Source organism: Ranitomeya imitator, chromosome 1 (genome assembly GCF_032444005.1).
Source record: "Ranitomeya imitator isolate aRanImi1 chromosome 1, aRanImi1.pri, whole genome shotgun sequence".
NCBI lineage: Eukaryota > Metazoa > Chordata > Amphibia > Anura > Dendrobatidae > Ranitomeya > Ranitomeya imitator.
This window is the reverse complement of record NC_091282.1, coordinates 1,214,186,153-1,214,205,805: the sequence shown is the minus strand read 5'-3', so window position 1 is coordinate 1,214,205,805 and position 19,653 is coordinate 1,214,186,153. Positions and strand designations below refer to the sequence as shown.

Sequence of the window (19,653 nt, the reverse complement as noted above, 5' to 3'; positions counted from 1 at the left end):
AGGAGGGGATGGCTATGAGCATCTCCCTGCAGTAGGAGGGGACAGCTCCAGGCCTCCTACCAAGCTCCCTGTACTCAGAGTCGACAACGATGGTCCTCTCTCCCTGCAGTAGGAGGGGATGGCTCCGGGCCTCATACCAAGCTCCCTGCAGTAGGAGGGGATCGCTCCGAGCATCTCCCTGCAGTAGGAGGGGATGGCTCTGGGTCTCATACCAAGCTCCCTGCAGTAGGAGGGGACGGCTACGAGCATCTCCCTGCATTAGGAGGGGACGGCTCCGAGCATCTCCCTGCATTAGGAGGGGACAGCTCTGAGCATCTCCCTGCAGTAGGAGGGGACAGCTCCGAGCATCTCCCTGCAGTAGGAGGGGACGGCTCCGAGCATCTCCCTGCAGTAGGAGGGGATGGCTCTGGGTCTCATACCAAGCTCCCTGCAGTAGGAGGGGACGGCTCCGAGCATCTCCCTGCATTAGGAGGGGACAGCTCTGAGCATCTCCCTGCAGTAGGAGGGGACGGCTCCGAGCATCTCCCTGCAGTAGGAGGGGACGGCTCCGAGCATCTCCCTGCAGTAGGAGGGGACGGCTCCGAGCATCTCCCTGCAGTAGGAGGGGATGGCTCCGAGCATCTCCCTGCAGTAGGAGGGGATGGCTCTGGGTCTCATACCAAGCTCCCTGCAGTAGGAGGGGACGGCTCCGAGCATCTCCCTGCATTAGGAGGGGACAGCTCTGAGCATCTCCCTGCAGTAGGAGGGGACAGCTCCGAGCATCTCCCTGCAGTAGGAGGGGACGGCTCCGAGCATCTCCCTGCAGTAGGAGGGGATGGCTCTGGGTCTCATACCAAGCTCCCTGCAGTAGGAGGGGACGGCTCCGAGCATCTCCCTGCATTAGGAGGGGACGGCTCTGAGCATCTCCCTGCATTAGGAGGGGACAGCTCTGAGCATCTCCCTGCAGTAGGAGGGGACGGCTCCGAGCATCTCCCTGCAGTAGGAGGGGACGGCTCCGAGCATCTCCCTGCAGTAGGAGGGGATGGCTCCGGGTCTCATACCAAGCTCCCTGCAGTAGGAGATGACAATACGGGCCTATATCCATGCAGTAGGAGATGACTGGTCTGGACCTCATATCTCCCTCCAGTCATACATATAAGGAATATAAATAATGAGCATGCTGTAGTGTGTTGCCCTAAGACTTCTAGGGTCAGGCACATCAGATCTGCTATGTGGCCCTGTTGTGGGGCAATGTATTGAAACACCTGAAGTCCACTTGTAATTCTGTATTGCACGGCCTGGTACTGGCAGCCAGGTTTCATAGTATGGCACAGGAAGTCTTTTTACATGTCTCCCATGGTCATGGACTGCGACTGATGAAACTCATGGACACAGCAGTGGTGCGCACAGACACCATGTTAATCTCATTCATGCTTAGTGTATATCAGAAGCAATAATATCCCAACCTCAACCAAGGAGAAGGGGGCAGCTCCACCCAATTCAGGAGTCCCCAGGTCACTCGGGCAGCCATGTTGACGTCAGACATGGAGGCATCTGGCCTCGCTTCTCCTACAGTTCTTGGGCTTGTTCGTGGACAGCTCACACTTGACTTTGGAGCCAATTTCGGGGGTCTAGCTTGGTTTTCAGGCTCTTAATGTTTTTGCGGGTGGGACACCCTCTTTCAGTGTCGGGCGTGCTGCTACCACTGCTGCTACTGCTGTTTCTTGCCTCTGTACGAGGACTTTTATCCCTGCAGGCTCCATGAGCAGCTGGACTCTCGGCCAATCTTAGGCCACGGCTCTTCAGGGTCGTTAGTTTGGCATCGAGGGAAAGTGTTCGAGGTCGGTATTTGGAGGTCTGGCTTGGAGGACTGTCACAGTCAGAGGAGGAAGAACATGTTGTACGTCCAAGGGAAGGACTGTGGAAGAAAGACGTCCACGGTGGGGGATCTATACCCCTCTGGAGCTCAAACTCCTTCATCCTCTGGGAAAGCAGGTCAGGAATCGAACCCAGGCCCTCAATAGCTGCAAGAGCAGAAAGACAAAGTTAGTAAAAATATCCCAGCAAGAAGGTGGTAAGGACAGATCTACAAGACCAACATGACCTATGTGACCATGGACATCGCTTTATATTCAGCCCCCAACCTATCACAGGAGGAAACTTCGTAACAACAGTCCATGATCAAGGGGAGCAACAATCCCAGGGTGCAGGACTCTGCCTCGACTTCCTCAGCCATTGACTTTGCCCATGAGACAACGGCAAACTCCTTGTTCTAGCTGCACATCAGACTCTCTCATGATGCCCATTAGGTGCCACACATGCAGGCGGTCTCGTGCTACAAACCTTTCAGTGTAATAGGTGCACAGCAGTGATCGGATTTCAGCAGACACTGCGTTATCCTGCAGGAGCAGCCCCTCATCACTGGGTGCAGGGGCAGCAGAGAGTGCTGAGCAGAGGAAGGGCAGGGACAGAGAGCCATGCAAGGCATGCAGAGACAAGAGAAAGAGTGTTACTCTGAATGTGATAGACAGGCAAGGTTAGTCACCGAGTACAGAATGGCATTAGAAATCACGTCAGAGCATACTATGTAAGGGAGTAACAACTACATCCCCTTCTAAGACCACTCATATCCTTGTATCACAAGACCCCTCACTTTGCACCTCAGCGTTATATCCGCAGGTACTCACCCATCTCGTGATAGAGGGAGCCCTGTTTGGTGATGGCGGCTGCTGATCTCTTGGGTGGAGGGGTTTCTATTTTCATCAAGTCATCGCAGCACTGCTTCCACTGACCTGAAGAAGACAAGCAGGAGACCTCAGTGCATCACAGCGGCCGACCTGAGATGGGGAAGGACAGAAGGAGCGGAGAAAGGGAAATGAGGAGCAGAAAGGGACAAGAGGAGCTGAGAAAGGATACAGAAGAAGCAGAGAAAGAGACAAGAGGAGCTGAGAAACAGACAGAAGGAAGAACAGCAAGAGTGGAAGAAGGAACAGAAAAGAGCAAGGAGGAAAGGAAAGGAGGAGCGGAGAAAAGGACAAGATGAGCTGAGAAACGGCACAGGAAAAGAGAAAGGGTACAGAAGAAGCAGAGAAAGACAAGAGGAGCTGAGAAACGGCACAGGAAAAGAGAAAGGGTACAGAAGAAGGAACAGAGAAAGAGACAAGAGGAGCTGAGAAACGGACAGAAGGAAGAACAGCAAGAGTGGAAGAAGGAACAGAGAAAAGAGCAAGAAGGAAAGGAAAGGAGGAGCGGAGAAAAGGACAAGATGAGCTGAGAAACGGCACAGGAAAAGAGAAAGGGTACAGAAGAAGCAGAGAAAGACAAGAGGAGCTGAGAAACGGCACAGGAAAAGAGAAAGGGTACAGAAGAAGGAACAGAGAAAGAGACAAGAGGAGCTGAGAAACGGACAGAAGGAAGAACAGCAAGAGTGGAAGAAGGAACAGAGAAAAGAGCAAGGAGGAAAGGAAAGGAGGAGCGGAGAAAAGGACAAGAGGAGCTGAGAAAGGGCACAGGAAAAGAGAAAGGGTACAGAAGAAGCAGAGAAAGAGACAAGAGGAGCTGAGAAACAGACAGAAGGAAGAACAGCAAGAGTGGAAGAAGGAACAGAAAAGCAAGGAGGAAAGGAAAGGAGGAGCGGAGAAAAGGACAAGATGAGCGGAGAATGGGTACAGAAGAAGCAGAGAAAGACAAAAGGAGCTGAGAAATGGACAGAAGGAAGAACAGACAGAGTGGAAGAAGAAACAGAGAAAAGAGCAAGAAGGAAATGAGGAAAGGAAAGGAGGAGCGGAGAAAAGGACAAAATGAGCTAAGAAAGGGCACAGGAAAAGAGAAAGGGTACAGGAGACGCAGAGAAAGAGAAAAGGAGCTGAGAAACGGACAGAATCATCTGAGAAAGAGAGAAGGAGCTGAGTAAGGGACATAAAAAGGAGGAAGAACAGACAGAGTGGAAGAAGGAACAGAGAAAGAACAAGAAGGAAAGGAGAAAAGGAATTGAGGAGCGGAGAAAAGGACAAGATGAGCTGAGAAAGGGCACAGGAAAAAGGAAAGAAAAAGTGGAGAAAAGACAGAAAAAGAGCAGAGAAAGAGACAGAATCATCTGAGAAAGAGATAGAAAGAGCTGAGAAAGGAAAGGAAAAGAGGAGAAAGAAGAGAAGCAGCAGAGAAAAAGAAATAGGAAAAACCCAATGTGGCTAAACAGAGAAGTAAGAGGGGCAATTATCAGTTAAAAGAAAGTATTTACACTACTAAAGCAGAATGGCACCGCTGAAGATCTAAAAAACTATTGGGAGAAAAATATTTTATCTAAAAACTAATTAAAGCTGCCAAAAAAGGAAACAGAGAAGCACATTGCTAAGGAGAGTAAAACTAATCCCAAACTGTTCTTCAACTACAGTGTGTCCGTAAAGTCATGGTGCACTTTTGACCAGTCACTGGAAAGCAACAAAAAATGATAGAAATGTGAAATCTGCTCCAAATAAAAACTCTCCCAGTTTCATACCTATTCAGTGCAGTTCGATGTGGGCTCCATTTGTTGCCCTATACACATCCAAACGATAGTGAAGTTCTTGCCACACACAGTTAAGGACGTCTGGTATAATAGAGTGAATAATGTCTGTGATTCTCTGTTTTATGGAAGGTCGCCTCATCGATAAACACAATCTTCTGCAAAAATCTTGTGTCATGGTCGATCTTATGAAGCATATCTATAGCAAACGCGCATCGTTTGGGTCTACCCACCGGTTTGATAGCGTGCAACAGCTGCAATTCGTACCCCATAAAACAGTTTAACACCTTATGAACTGTAGTCTTGCTTAGGTGTAATTGTCGAGCACACAAACGCACAGATTTTTTTAGGACTCTTAGGCAGCTATCCTGTATAGCCTCTACAGACTCGTCATTGACTGATCGCCTACCAGAACGGGGCTTCTCCACCAAACTGCCGGTTTCCTTCAACTGCTTATCCCACCGAGTAATGTTATTCCGATATAAACGCGCTGATATTCACGTAGCACTTTGGTCACGGATTCGATTTTAGCGAGCCACAGAACACACTGAACTTTCCACTGTACTGTCCACATCTGGACTGGCATGGAAAACCACAAAGCTGGCTGGATGGCTGGGGAAGGGGGGGGGGGGGGGGCTCAGCAACAGCTTAGGGTACCGTCACACTATACGATTTACCTACGATCACGACCAGCGATATGACCTGGCCGTGATCGTAGGTAAATCGTAGTGTGGTCGCTGGGGAGCTGTCACACAGACAGCTCTCCAGCGACCAACGATGCCGAGGTCCCCGGGTAACCAGGGTAAACATCGGGTTACTAAGCGCAGGACCGCGCTTAGTAACCCGATGTTTACCCTGGTTACCAGCGTAAAAAAAAACCAAACAGCACATACTTACATTCTGGTGTCCGTCAGGTCCCTTGCCGTCTGCTTCCCGCACTCAGTGACTGCCGGCCGTAAAGTGAAAGTGAAAGCACAGCACAGCGGTGACGTCACCGCTGTGCTCTGCTTTCACTTTACGGCCGGCAGTCACTGAGTGCGGGAAGCAGACGGCAAGGGACCTGACGGACACCAGAATGTAAGTATGTGCTGTTTGTTTTTTTTTAGTTTCACGCTTGTAACCAGGGTAAACATCGGGTTACTAAGCGCGGCCCTGCGCTTAGTAACCCGATGTTTACCCTGGTTACAAGCGAACGCATCGCTAGATCGCATCGCTAGATCGGTGTCACTCACACCGATCTAGCGATGCCAGCGGGAGATCCAGCGACGAAAGTTCTAAACGATCTGCCGGTTATCCAAACGCTTGGGTATGATGGAGTCGCGCTGGATATGGACCCTAGGGACAGTTCATCCTCGTGGACTTAATGAGAATCTCTCGTTTGCCCCATTCTTGTGATCGCCAACTGTTGCACGCCTGTCCATGCTGCAGTGTATTGTTTTTAATTGTTTTTAACTTTTTATTTTTGTTTCTCATTCTTTGTATTATATTTAGTGTGCTTCTGGATTGTCATGTGTTTTTGGACATCTATTCCATCAGACATTACGGATACAACGGCCTCGTTGGATTCTTGGCTTGAACACTAGATCTGCACGGTCAATTAAATTCTTCTGTGGACTGTCCCTATATAAGGGAAATATTATATATATATAAGAAATTCAAGTATATTTGAGGAAATAATTTAGTCCCTTTATGGTGATCCATTCTATTGTAGGATGGTTATTGAGTCTGATGTTATCTGTTGAATATACCGTTCTGGTATAGTATCCTAATGTCAGAGTATGTATATTTGTTCAACTAGTGTACTGTACTTTGACTGTTTATATGGATCGTTTCAATTGTATATATATGTATTGTCATGACATTACGTTGCACATGTATATATTTTTCTGCGTACTATACAGTGGGGCAAAAAAGTATTTAGTCAGTCAGCAATAGTGCAAGTTGCACCACTTAAAAAGATGAGAGGCGTCTGTAATTTACATCATAGGTAGACCTCAACTATGGGAGACAAACTGAGAAAAAAAAATCCAGAAAATCACATTGTCTGTTTTTTTAACATTTTATTTGCATATTATGGTGGAAAATAAGTATTTGGTCAGAAACAAAATTTCATCTCAATACTTTGTAATATATCCTTTGTTGGCAATGACAGAGGTCAAACGTTTTCTGTAAGTCTTCACAAGGTTGCCACACACTGTTGTTGGTATGTTGGCCCATTCCTCCATGCAGATCTCTTCTAGAGCAGTGATGTTTTTGGCTTTTCGCTTGGCAACACGGACTTTCAACTCCCTCCAAAGGTTTTCTATAGGGTTGAGATCTGGAGACTGGCTAGGCCACTCCAGGACCTTGAAATGCTTCTTACGAAGCTACTCCTTCGTTGCCCTGGCGGTGTGCTTTGGATCATTGTCATGTTGAAAGACCCAGCCACGTTTCATCTTCAATGCCCTTGCTGATGGAAGGAGGTTTGCACTCAAAATCTCACGATACATGGCCCCATTCATTCTTTCATGTACCCGGATCAGTCGTCCTGGCTCCGTTGCAGAGAAACAGCCCCAAAGCATGATGTTTCCACCACCATGCTTTACAGTAGGTATGGTGTTTGATGGATGCAACTCAGTATTCTTTTTCCTTCAAACACGACAAGTTGTGTTTCTACCAAACAGTTCCAGTTTGGTTTCATCAGACCATAGGACATTCTCCCAAAACTCCTCTGGATCATCCAAATGCTCTCTAGCAAACTTCAGACGGGCCCGGACATGTACTGGCTTAAGCAGTGGGACACGTCTGGCACTGCAGGATCTGAGTCCATGGTGGCGTAGTGTGTTACTTATGGTAGGCCTTGTTACATTGGTCCCAGCTCTCTGCAGTTCATTCACTAGGTCCCCCCGCGTGGTTCTGTGATTTTTGCTCACCGTTCTTGTGATCATTCTGACCCCACGGGGTGGGATTTTGCGTGGAGCCCCAGATCGGGGGAGATTATCAGTGGTCTTGTATGTCTTCCATTTTCTAATTATTGCTCCCACTGTTGATTTCTTCACTCCAAGCTGGTTGGCTATTGCAGATTCAGTCTTCCCAGCCTGGTGCAGGGCTACAATTTTGTTTCTGGTGTCCTTTGACAGCTCTTTGGTCTTCACCATAGTGGAGTTTGGAGTCAGACTGTTTGAGGGTGTGCACAGGTGTCTTTTTATACTGATAACAACTTTAAACAGGTGCCATTACTACAGGTAATGAGTGGAGGAAAGAGGAGACTCTTAAAGAAGAAGTTACAGGTCTGTGAGAGCCAGAAATCTTGATTGTTTGTTTCTGACCAAATACTTATTTTCCACCATAATATGCAAATAAAATGTTAAAAAAACAGACAATGTGATTTTCTGGATTTTTTTTTCTCAGTTTGTCTCCCATAGTTGAGGTCTACCTATGATGTAAATTACAGACGCCTCTCATCTTTTTAAGTGGTGGAACTTGCACTATTGCTGACTGACTAAATACTTTTTTGCCCCACTGTATATTGTTTGATTAATCTAGTGGTTACCTGCTATTTTGGTGTGTTTCTGATCTTTGTTCTGCGCAAGCGCCATTGGCTTCTATTATTGTGGCTACTTCCCAGTGGCTACTTCCCAGTGACGCTCGTTGCGTGTGCATTTAAGTCCTGTGATTCCCTGTATCCTGCTGTATCATTGTTGTGCAGGTGCGGTTTGTGGACTCCGTGCCTGCGGCCGGTCTGTCGTCCGGCCGCGTGGGGCCCCACGTGTGCCGGCGTCAGCTGTTCTGCGGGCGCTGTCTTCCAAGCGTCCCTGTTTCCTTGGTGATGTTGACGTATTTCCGGTGCGTCCGGCATACCCGTCACCATAGTGATGTCGCTTTACTTCCGGTACAGCGTAATTGAACACACTTTAAAACGCCATGAGCAGCCTACCACGACACGCCCCCTGAGGAAGGTTTCATTCCGAAACGCGCGTCGGGGTGAGCAGAGGACGCTGCGGTGGTTGGTGCACTTATTACGGGTATGTTTGGGGGATCCTGCCTCTCCCTATATGGTGCTGTTTACATTAGCTGTTATACGATTTGACTACCTATCATGGGAGTGTGGCCCTGTTATTATCTTACCCTTTTGTGGCTTTGGGCCAGTTGTATTATGCGGTATCCCCCCATAAGATGTACATAATCCACCCCACGTACCGTCAGCTGCTCCGTTTGGGCTATTGTGCTATGCTGTGTGTATGACTCCCTTTCTGCTCTTCCTACACCTGTTTGTTGATCTGTTTTAATAATAAACTACTTTTTGATATATTGGACTATACAACTGCTTCAGGTGCTCTTTCTTTTTGTTTATTGTATATATATTGCAGTCAGTCCTGCTATCTGTCTTGACACTGGGTACTGTTCGGGCTTTTTCGCCCATGATATAACACCGATTATCTCTACCCCGTGTTCTAGATAATGTCGCTTCATTTTTATTATGTACTAATTTTGTCTGTGTTATGCACAGGTTTCTTTGGTGACATTATGGACTACCGAGCTAAAGAACAATCTTGGCTCAACCAGATGGATCAGGTGTTTGGGGGCAGTGGGAGTGGCGTGCAGCAGTTAGGCGATCCTATATGGGAGGAAAAGTTGGCATCCATGAAGACTATGATCGCTAGACGTACCAGGATCTGGTGGAATCGTTCTTTTATGGAAAAATATGTCAATACCAAGATGATTCCCAGGGGTCTTCGTGTCCGTGTGATTCCGTCATACCCAGTAGAGGATGAGCAATTTGTCTCTAAGTGGGAGGAGGCCTGTAATTTATGTTCATTGACTTTGATGCAGTTGTTGATTAATCTCAATGCCACTAGTATCTCCGAACTTGATGGTACAATTGATAAAGCTCAAGTGGATATTAGAGCTAATTGTCCTATGGATAAAATCCAACAATTTGAAACTGAGCTTGAAAAATCCATGGATACACTGGTTAAAAAGATCCAAGAATCCCAGATCCTTAAATATAATAGGGATCTTAGGGACTATCAAAATAAGAGAGTGTATCTATGGAGGAGTAAAAATAATCCGGGCCCCCGCAGGACCCCTTCAAATACCTCAATATCATCTACTAGTGGCAGGTCTGATGTCTCCTCTGCATCTGAAGGAGGAGTAGGCGGATTGGATAGAACAAGACTTCGTGATCATTCATTCCATCCTTATAAAAGATCAGCTGCAACATCATCTCATGCTAATAATAAGGATAATAAGGTGATTAATTTAAGCAGCTATTGTCTGTCTGATGCTGACCTCCAACTACTTGGAAAGGGTTTATCCTTTTCACCTGCATCAAAATTTGATGTTTTTACAACGGTGAAAGATTTAAACATCTTTTCTAGGTCATTACTGTTTAAGCGTTATTTTTACAACAACGACTTACAATTGTTATTCCCTACAGAGGAGGAACAAGATGCGCTAAGGATTTTGGAGGAACTGGCGGTGGAGCATTTGCACGAAGGAGGTAAGGTTCCTCCTTCGATACGCCCCCGGTCTAGGAAGTTTCCCCCCCTGTCATCATGTGCTAACATAGATCTCTTTGTTAAGGTGGTGACGGAGGAGTTTAATAAAATCCCTGGGTATATTTCCCATGATAACCTATCACGGGAGGAGAGAATCAGACTTAGGGTCCTTCAGGGACTGCCGGATGTTCTAGTGAAGCCAGCGGACAAAGGTGGTAACGTCGTCTTGTGGCCAACGGCTATGTATGAGAGGGAGGCGTTTCGGCAACTAAACAATACCACCTGTTATAAAAAACTGACCTATAACCCCCTCTCTGCATATAGTGCCCAATTGGAGACCATAATTAAGCGGGCACTACAGGACGACGTTATCACCAAGGACCTGGCTTCCGCATTGGTGGTCTCTGAACCTACCATAGCTACCCTATACCTCCTCCCGAAAATACATAAAAATACCACGTCACCACCAGGGAGACCTATAATTTCAGGTAGGGGAAACTTCCTCGAGAATATTAATAGATGGATTGATTTCCACCTCCAACCCTTGGTCATCAACCTTCCTTCTTTTATTAAAGATACTGGGGAGCTATTGCGCAAGGTGGATGGGTTGTGTTTTGGGGGGGATACTCTTTTGGTTTCAGCTGATGTAGAGTCCCTCTATACCAATATTAAACATCTTGATGGTATTGCTGCTGTCCGTTACTATCTTGCCATGTCCACGCTTTCTCGTGGCTTGAGGGACCTACTGCTGGAACTACTGGAGTTTACCCTTACCCATAACTTTTTTGTTTTTAAGGGGTCTTTCTACCTTCAGCTCCAGGGGACGGCTATGGGGGCTTCCTTTGCGCCCTCGTATGCTTGTCTGTTCCTGGGGTTGTGGGAGAGAGACCTCTTCCTGTCCGACGAACAGGGGTTGGTGGATCGTGTCCCTCTTTGGACACGATACATCGACGATATCTTCTTCGTCTGGCAGGGCACACCCACCGACCTTGCGCAATTAATCTCCACACTTAACAGTAATGACCGTAATATCCATTTATCCTTTGTATGGAATACGAATAAAATAGATTTTCTGGACGTTACCATCTCCAGGGATGCGGGAGGAATGGCACAGACAGACGTTTATAGAAAATCCACCGCCACTAATATACTCCTCCATGCCTCTTCGGGTCATCCATCTCATATGGTTAAATCAATTCCCATCGGACAGTTTTTGAGGCTACGTCGTATTTGTTCAACCGAATCAGACTTTGAGAAAAGATCCTCGGAACTAAGGGAGCGGTTTAAACTACGAGGGTACAGTAATAGGGTACTAAAAAGAGCATACCATAGGGCTAAATACACCTCGCGCCATAATTTACTATATGGAGTTAAAAGTAAAACTAGTGGTCAGGACAACGTAGTTAGATTTATTACCACGTTTAGTTCACAATCTAAACGAGTGAGGGCCGCTTTGGAAAAAGCTTGGCCTATTCTAACAGTTGACCCTGTAATCAGCAAATTTCTCCCTATTAGGCCATCTATCACGTTCCGTCGCTCCAAGAACCTCAGAGACCATTTGACCAATAGCCACTATGTCGAGTCACGTCCAACCACATTTCTGGATGATCTTTCGAGAGGGGGTGGTTGTGTCCCCTGCGGTAGATGTGTCGCTTGTCCTAATATTGATCGGTGTACTTCCTTCACGGACTCTAGCGGCCAGAAGAGTTTTAATATCAGACAGCGTATTACATGTACTACCAGATACGTGGTGTACTATGCATCATGCCCGTGTGGCTTAATATACGTTGGTCTAACTACTCGCCAGCTTAAGGTCCGTGTGCGGGAGCACATTCTGGGTATCCAGGCGGCATCTGCGCAGGTGGACACTTCCACCCTCAAGACGATACCTCGTCATTTTAAGATCTTCCATGATTGTGATGGCTCACTACTACGGGTACGTGGTATTGATGCCCTCCATATTAATATTCGGGGGGGCCAGTTATCCAAACGCTTGGGTATGATGGAGTCGCGTTGGATATGGACCCTAGGGACAGTTCATCCTCGTGGACTTAATGAGAATCTCTCGTTTGCCCCATTCTTGTGATCGCCAACTGTTGCACGCCTGTCCATGCTGCAGTGTATTGTTTTTTAATTGTTTTTAACTTTTTATTTTTGTTTCTCATTCTTTGTATTATATTTAGTGTGCTTCTGGATTGTCATGTGTTTTTGGACATCTATTCCATCAGACATTACGGATACAACGGCCTCGTTGGATTCTTGGCTTGAACACTAGATCTGCACGGTCAATTACATTCTTCTGTGGACTGTCCCTATATAAGGGAAATATTATATATATATAAGAAATTCAAGTATATTTGAGGAAATAATTTAGTCCCTTTATGGTGATCCATTCTATTGTAGGATGGTTATTGAGTCTGATGTTATCTGTTGAATATACCGTTCTGGTATAGTATCCTAATGTCAGAGTATGTATATTTGTTCAACTAGTGTACTGTACTTTGACTGTTTATATGGATCGTTTCAATTGTATATATATGTATTGTTATGACATTACGTTGCACATGTATATATTTTTCTGCGTACTATATATTGTTTGATTAATCTAGTGGTTACCTGCTATTTTGGTGTGTTTCTGATCTTTGTTCTGCGCAAGCGCCATTGGCTTCTATTATTGTGGCTACTTCCCAGTGGCTACTTCCCAGTGACGCTCGTTGCGTGTGCATTTAAGTCCTGTGATTCCCTGTATCCTGCTGTATCATTGTTGTGCAGGTGCGGTTTGTGGACTCCGTGCCTGCGGCCGGTCTGTCGTCCGGCCGCGTGGGGCCCCACGTGTGCCGGCGTCAGCTGTTCTGCGGGCGCTGTGTCTTCCAAGCGTCCCTGTTTCCTGGGTGATGTTGACGTATTTCCGGTGCGTCCGGCATACCCGTCACCATAGTGATGTCGCTTTACTTCCGGTACAGCGTAATTGAACACACTTTAAAACGCCATGAGCAGCCTACCACGACACGCCCCCTGAGGAAGGTTTCATTCCGAAACGCGCGTCGGGGTGAGCAGAGGACGCTGCGGTGGTTGGTGCACTTATTACGGGTATGTTTGGGGGATCCTGCCTCTCCCTATATGGTGCTGTTTACATTAGCTGTTATACGATTTGACTACCTATCATGGGAGTGTGGCCCTGTTATTATCTTAGCCTTTTGTGGCTTTGGGCCAGTTGTATTATGCGGTATCCCCCCATAAGATGTACATAATCCACCCCACGTACCGTCAGCTGCTCCGTTTGGGCTATTGTGCTATGCTGTGTGTATGACTCCCTTTCTGCTCTTCCTACACCTGTTTGTTGATCTGTTTTAATAATAAACTACTTTTTGATATATTGGACTATACAACTGCTTCAGGTGCTCTTTCTTTTTGTTTACTGTACTAACTAAGAAAGGTGCCTCTGACTGCAGAGCCCATACAGGAAAGTTAGAAGGAAACCCTGTGCAGTGCCCAATTTCCCCCTCCCACGGCTCCCCAGGTGATGCAGTAATTGGGACGACCAGCTGACCAACGGGAGGAAAGAGGAAGGGGCCCGGGCTCAGTGTCTTCCTCTTTCTTCCTGGCTGACCAGACAGACGACTGCGGTAACGCCCTTTATCCATTGCTGTCGGCCGGAGGGAACCATCTACACCATCTACTACAGCCAGATCATCTACCATACGAGAGCCGGAGTTCCACCATCAGCAGCAGTCACTCGGTCTCGGGCACACGACAGATCCCAGCTGTCACATGCTCCATCCTTGGCTGCCGGCCGGGGAGACCCATTCCTATCTCCCAGGGCCACCAGCCAACACCAACCCATCAAGATAACATGAGCCGGAGTCCCTCCATCACCTGGAGTCACTCACGCTCAGGCACACGGCTGTCACCAACAACCATGTGCCACGTCTTTGGCTACCGGCCAAGGAGCCCCATCTCCATCTCCCTGGGCTTCCTGCCAGCATCAAGTCATCGCTACGGCGTGTGCCGGAGTTCCTCCATCCCCCGGAGACAGTATGGGCTCTGCAGTCTTGCAGGCACGGCACTAAGGAATGTGCCTCTGACTGCGGAGCCCATACGGTTCAGTGCCTAATTACCCCCTCCCACAGCTCCCCAGGTGATGCAGTAATTGGGACGCCCAGCTGATAAACGGAAGAGGAAGGGGCGTCTGGCCACACCCACAAGGGTTAAATTCAGGTGCCCGGGTTCACTGCCTTCCTCTTTCTGCCTGGTTGACCCCTGGAAGCTGTTGTCCCACCCTCCCTCTCCTATATATTCATTGATGTTCCGCGCTGCCAGCATATGTATTATAAAAGAAAAAAAATTGTTCTTATTATTAATCCTGTCATTATTAAGTCACAGCGGAGGTCTAGAGAGGGACAAAGGTTTGTAAACGCTCATTGGCTGGCTCGCATGCTGGTCGCACACAGGGCCTTCGGCAATGAGCCCGTTGCGAAATGTAATTGCCTCTCTCTGCTTGCCAAATGAATAAACTGTGACCGACCTGTTCAACCCATCAAGGCCTGGCTGTGTTTTCATTACGGGACTGGTGGGAGGGGGGAAGGCACTGTTTACGACACACGGGTCTCCGCAGTCTGAAATGCTAGGTGAAATGCCGAGAGACAAAGAAAACCCTATATGTTATGATCCGGTGACCTTGGAGCTGCATGAGAACTTTCACTGGAGAAAGTGGCCACTATACTGATCGCAAACCTAAACTTAACACCGCAACTAGAAGTAGCCGTGGAGTGTACCTAACACACCTAGACACCTCGTCACAGCCGGAGGACTAAATACCCCCTAAAGATGGAAATCGGAATACTGTCTTGCCTCAGAGAAAATCCCCAAAGGATAGACAGCCCCCCACAAATATTGGCGGTGAGTCGGAGAGGAAAAAACATACACAGGCAGAAAAAACAGGATTTAGCACAGGAGGCCACTCTAGCTAGATAGGACAGGATAGGACAGAGTTCTGTGCAGTCAGTATAAAAACCCTTCAAAACATCCACAGCAGAATATACAAAAAACTTCCTACATCTAACTAAAGATGTAGGAGCGTATATCTGCAACTCCAGTGAAACCAACCAGACTGAGAAAACACAGACACAGTCTAATCTGGACAAAAGAAAAACTAACGAACAGTACTGAAAATAAGCACACTGCATGTGTGCCACAGGAAAAGAAACAGACACTTATCTTTGCTGAACTGGCAGATAAGCAGGAGAGGCCAGGCAGAGATCCAACACTTCCAGAGAAACATTGACAACTGGCAAGGGCTAAAGGATCCTGCACACCTAAATATCCCAGTCAGAATTGTAATTATCCGATACACCTGGCCAGGACTGCGAGTCAGAGACAACTGCATTCCCACCAACAACCACTGGAGGGAACCCAAGAGCAGAATTCACAACACCTATATTAAGGGTCACCACTCTAACCCAAGAAGAGGTGCGAAACCGGCTAAATAAGATTAAAATAGATAAATCTCCGGGTCCAGATGGCATACACCCAAGAGTACTAAGAGAACTAGGTAATGTAATAGATAAACCATTATTTCTAATATTCAGGGACTCTATAGCGACAGGGTCTGTTCCACAGGACTGACGCAAATGTGGTACCAAGATTCAAAAAGGGCTCTAAAAGTGAACCTGGAAATTATAGGCCAGTAAGTCTAACCTCTATTGTTGGTAAAATATTTGAAGGGTTTCTGAGGGATGTTATTCTGGATTATCTCAAGAAGAATAACTGTTTATCTACATATCAGCATGGGTTTATGAGAAATCGCTCCTGTCAAACCAATCTAATCAGTTTTTATGAAGAGGTAAGCTATAGGCTGGACCACGGTGAGTCATTGGACGTGGTATATCTCGATTTTTCCAAAGCGTTTGATACCGTGCCGCACAAGAGGTTGGTACACAAAATGAGAATGCTTGGTCTGGTGGAAAATGTGTGTAAATGGGTTAGTAACTGGCTTAGTGATAGAAAGCAGAGGGTGCTTATAAATGGTATAGTCTCTAACTGGGTCGCTGTGACCAGTGGGGACCGCAGGGGTCGGTATTGGGACCTGTTCTCTTCAACATATTCATTAATGATCTGGTAGAAGGTTTACACAGTAAAATATCGATATTTGCAGATGATACAAAACTATGTAAAGCAGTTAATACAAGAGAAGATAGTATTCTGCTACTGACGGATCTGGATAAGTTGGAAAGTTGGGCTGAAAGGTGGCAGATGCGGTGTAAAAATGATAAATGTAAGGTTATACAGTCATGGCCAAAAGTATTGACACCCCTGCAATTCTGTCAGATAATACTCAGTTTCTTCCTGAAAATGATTGCAAACACAAATTATTTGGTATTATTATCTTCATTTAATTTGTCTTAAATGAAAAAACACAAAAAGAATTGCCCTAAAGCCAAATTGGATATAATTCCACACCAAACATAAAAAAGGGGGTGGACAAAAGTATTGGCACCCTTTGAAAAATCATGTGATGCTTCTGTAATTTGTGTAACTAACAGCACCTGTAACTTACCTGTGGCACCTAACAGGTGTTGGCAATAACTAAATCACACTTGCAGCCAGTTGACTTGGATTAAAGTTGACTCAACCTCTGTCCTGTGTCCTTGTGTGACCACATTGAGCATAGAGAAAAGAAAGAAGACCAAAGAACTGTCTGAGGACTTGAGAAACCAAATTGTGAGGAAGCATGAGCAATCTCAATGCTACAAGTCCATCTCCAAAGACCTGAATGTTCCTGTGTCTACCGTGCGCAGTGTCATCAAGAAGTGTAAAGCCCATGGCACTGTGGCTAACCTCCCTAGATGTGGACGGAAAAGAAAAATTGACAAGAGATTTCAACGCAAGATTGTGCGGATGTTGGATAAAGAACCTCGACTAACATCCAAACAAATTCAAGCTGCCCTGCAGTCCGAGGGTACAACAGTGTCACCCCGTACTATCCGTCGGCATCTGAATGAAAAGGGACTGTATGGTAGGAGACCCAGGAAGACCCCACTTCTTACCCCGAGACATAAAAAAGCCAGGCTGGAGTTTGCCAAAACTTACCTGAAAAAGCCTAAAACGTTTTGGAAGAATGTTCTCTGGTCAGATGAGACAAAAGTAGAGCTTTTTGGGCAAAGGCATCAACATAGAGTTTACAGGAGAAAAAAAGAGGCATTCAAAGAAAAGAACACGGTCCCAACAGTCAAACATGGCGGAGGTTCCCTGATGTTTTGGGGTTGCTTTGCTGCCTCTGGCACTGGACTGCTTGACCGTGTGCATGGCATTATGAAGTCTGAAGACCACCAACAAATTTTGCAGCATAATGTAGGGCCCAGTGTGAGAAAGCTGGGTCTCCTTCAGAGGTCATGGGTCTTCCAGCAGGACAATGACCCAAAACACACTTCAAAAAGCACTAGAAAATGGTTTGAGAGAAAGCACTGGAGACTTCTAAGGTGGCCAGCAATGAGTCCAGACCTGAATCCTATAGATCACCTGTGGAGAGATCTAAACATGGCAGTTTGGAGAAGGCAGCCTTCAAATATCAGGGACCTGGAGCAGTTTGCCAAAGAAGAATGGTCTAAAATTCCAGCAGAGCATTGTAAGAAACTCATTGATGGTTACCGGAAGCGGTTGGTCGCAGTTAGTTTGGCTAAAGGTTGTGCGACCAAGTATTAGGCTGAGGGTGCCAATACTTTTGTCTGGCCCATTTTTGGAGTTTTGTGTGAAATGATCAATGTTTTGCTTTTTGCTTCATTCTCTTTTACATAGTTAGTAAGTAAGGCCGAAAAAAGACATTTGTCCATCCAGTTCAGCCTATATTCCATCATAATAAATCCCCAGATCTACGTCCTTCTACAGAACCTAATAATTGTATGATACAATATTGTTCTGCTCCAGGAAGACATCCAGGCCTCTCTTGAACCCCTCGACTGAGTTCGCCATCACCACCTCCTCAGGCAAGCAATTCCAGATTCTCACTGCCCTAACAGTAAAGAATCCTCTTCTATGTTGGTGGAAAAACCTTCTCTCCTCCAGACGCAAAGAATGCCCCCTTGTGCCCGTCACCTTCCTTGGTATAAACAGATCCTCAGCGAGATATTTGTATTGTCCCCTTATATACTTATACATGGTTATTAGATCGCCCCTCAGTCGTCTTTTTTCTAGACTAAATAATCCTAATTTCGCTAATCTATCTGGGTATTGTAGTTCTCCCATCCCCTTTATTAATTTTGTTGCCCTCCTTTGTACTCTCTCTAGTTCCATTATATCCTTCCTGAGCACCGGTGCCCAAAACTGGACACAGTACTCCATGTGCGGTCTAACTAGGGATTTGTACAGAGGCAGTATAATGCTCTCATCATGTGTATCCAGACCTCTTTTAATGCACCCCATGATCCTGTTTGCCTTGGCAGCTGCTGCCTGGCACTGGCTGCTCCAGGTAAGTTTATCATTAACTAGGATCCCCAAGTCCTTCTCCCTGTCAGATTTACCCAGTGGTTTCCCGTTCAGTGTGTAATGGTGACATTGATTCCCTCTTCCCATGTGTATAACCTTACATTTATCATTGTTAAACCTCATCTGCCACCTTTCAGCCCAAGTTTGCAACTTATCCAGATCCATCTGTAGCAGAATACTATCTTCTCTTGTATTAACTGCTTTACATAGTTTTGTATCATCTGCAAATATCGATATTTTACTGTGTAAACCTTCTACCAGATCATTAATGAATATGTTGAAGAGAACAGGTCCCAATACTGACCCCTGCGGTACCCCACTGGTCACAGCGACCCAGTTAGAGACTATACCATTTATAACCACCCTCTGCTTTCTATCACTAAGCCAGTTACTAACCCATTTACACACATTTTCCCCCAGACCAAGCATTCTCATTTTGTGTACCAACCTCTTGTGCGGCACGGTATCAAACGCTTTGGAAAAATCGAGATATACCACGTCCAATGACTCACCGTGGTCCAGTCTATAGCTTACCTCTTCATAAAAACTGATTAGATTGGTTTGACAGGAGCGATTTCTCATAAACCCATGCTGATATGGAGTTAAACAGTTATTCTCATTGAGATAATCCAGAATAACATCCCTCAGAAACCCTTCAAATATTTTACCAACAATAGAGGTTAGACTTACTGGCCTATAATTTCCAGGTTCACTTTTAGAGCCCTTTTTGAATATTGGCACCATATTTGCTATGCGCCAGTCCTGCGGAACAGACCCTGTCGCTATAGAGTCACTAAAAATAAGAAATAATGGTTTATCTATTACATTACTTAGTTCTCTTAGTACTCGTGGGTGTATGCCATCCGGACCCGGAGATTTATCTATTTTAATCTTATTTAGCCGGTTTCGCACCTCTTCTTGGGTTAGATTTGTGACTCTTAATATAGGGTTTTCATTGTTTCTTGGGATTTCACCTAGCATTTGATTTTCCACCGTGAATACCGTGGAGAAGAAGGTGTTTAATATGTTAGCTTTTTCCTCGTCATCTACAACCATTCTTTCCTCACTATTTTTTAAGGGGCCTACATTTTCAGTTTTTATTCTTTTACTATTGATATAGTTGAAGAACAGTTTGGGATTAGTTTTACTCTCCTTAGCAATGTGCTTCTCTGTTTCCTTTTTGGCAGCTTTAATTAGTTTTTTAGATAA

The 19,653-nt window shown here is 46.1% G+C and overlaps 1 protein-coding gene across 4 annotated transcripts in view; it reads right to left on the bottom strand.

Moving 5' to 3' along the window:
- Nucleotides 1-1,250: 1,250 nt before the first annotated feature.
- RTKN (rhotekin) overlaps nucleotides 1,251-19,653 on the bottom strand; it is a 149,241-nt gene continuing 130,838 nt past the window's right edge. For 3 of the 4 annotated variants that reach the window (XM_069745010.1, XM_069745012.1, XM_069745011.1), the window contains exons 12-13: nucleotides 2,667-2,771; nucleotides 1,381-2,003 (exon numbers count right to left, since the gene is read on the bottom strand). In XM_069745010.1, the coding sequence (XP_069601111.1) occupies nucleotides 1,579-2,003; nucleotides 2,667-2,771 (530 nt within the window). In that variant the 3' untranslated portion in view covers nucleotides 1,381-1,578. Of the gene's footprint in view, nucleotides 2,004-2,666; nucleotides 2,772-19,653 lie in introns of all 4 variants that reach the window. The other variant, XM_069745013.1, reaches the window with a different exon arrangement.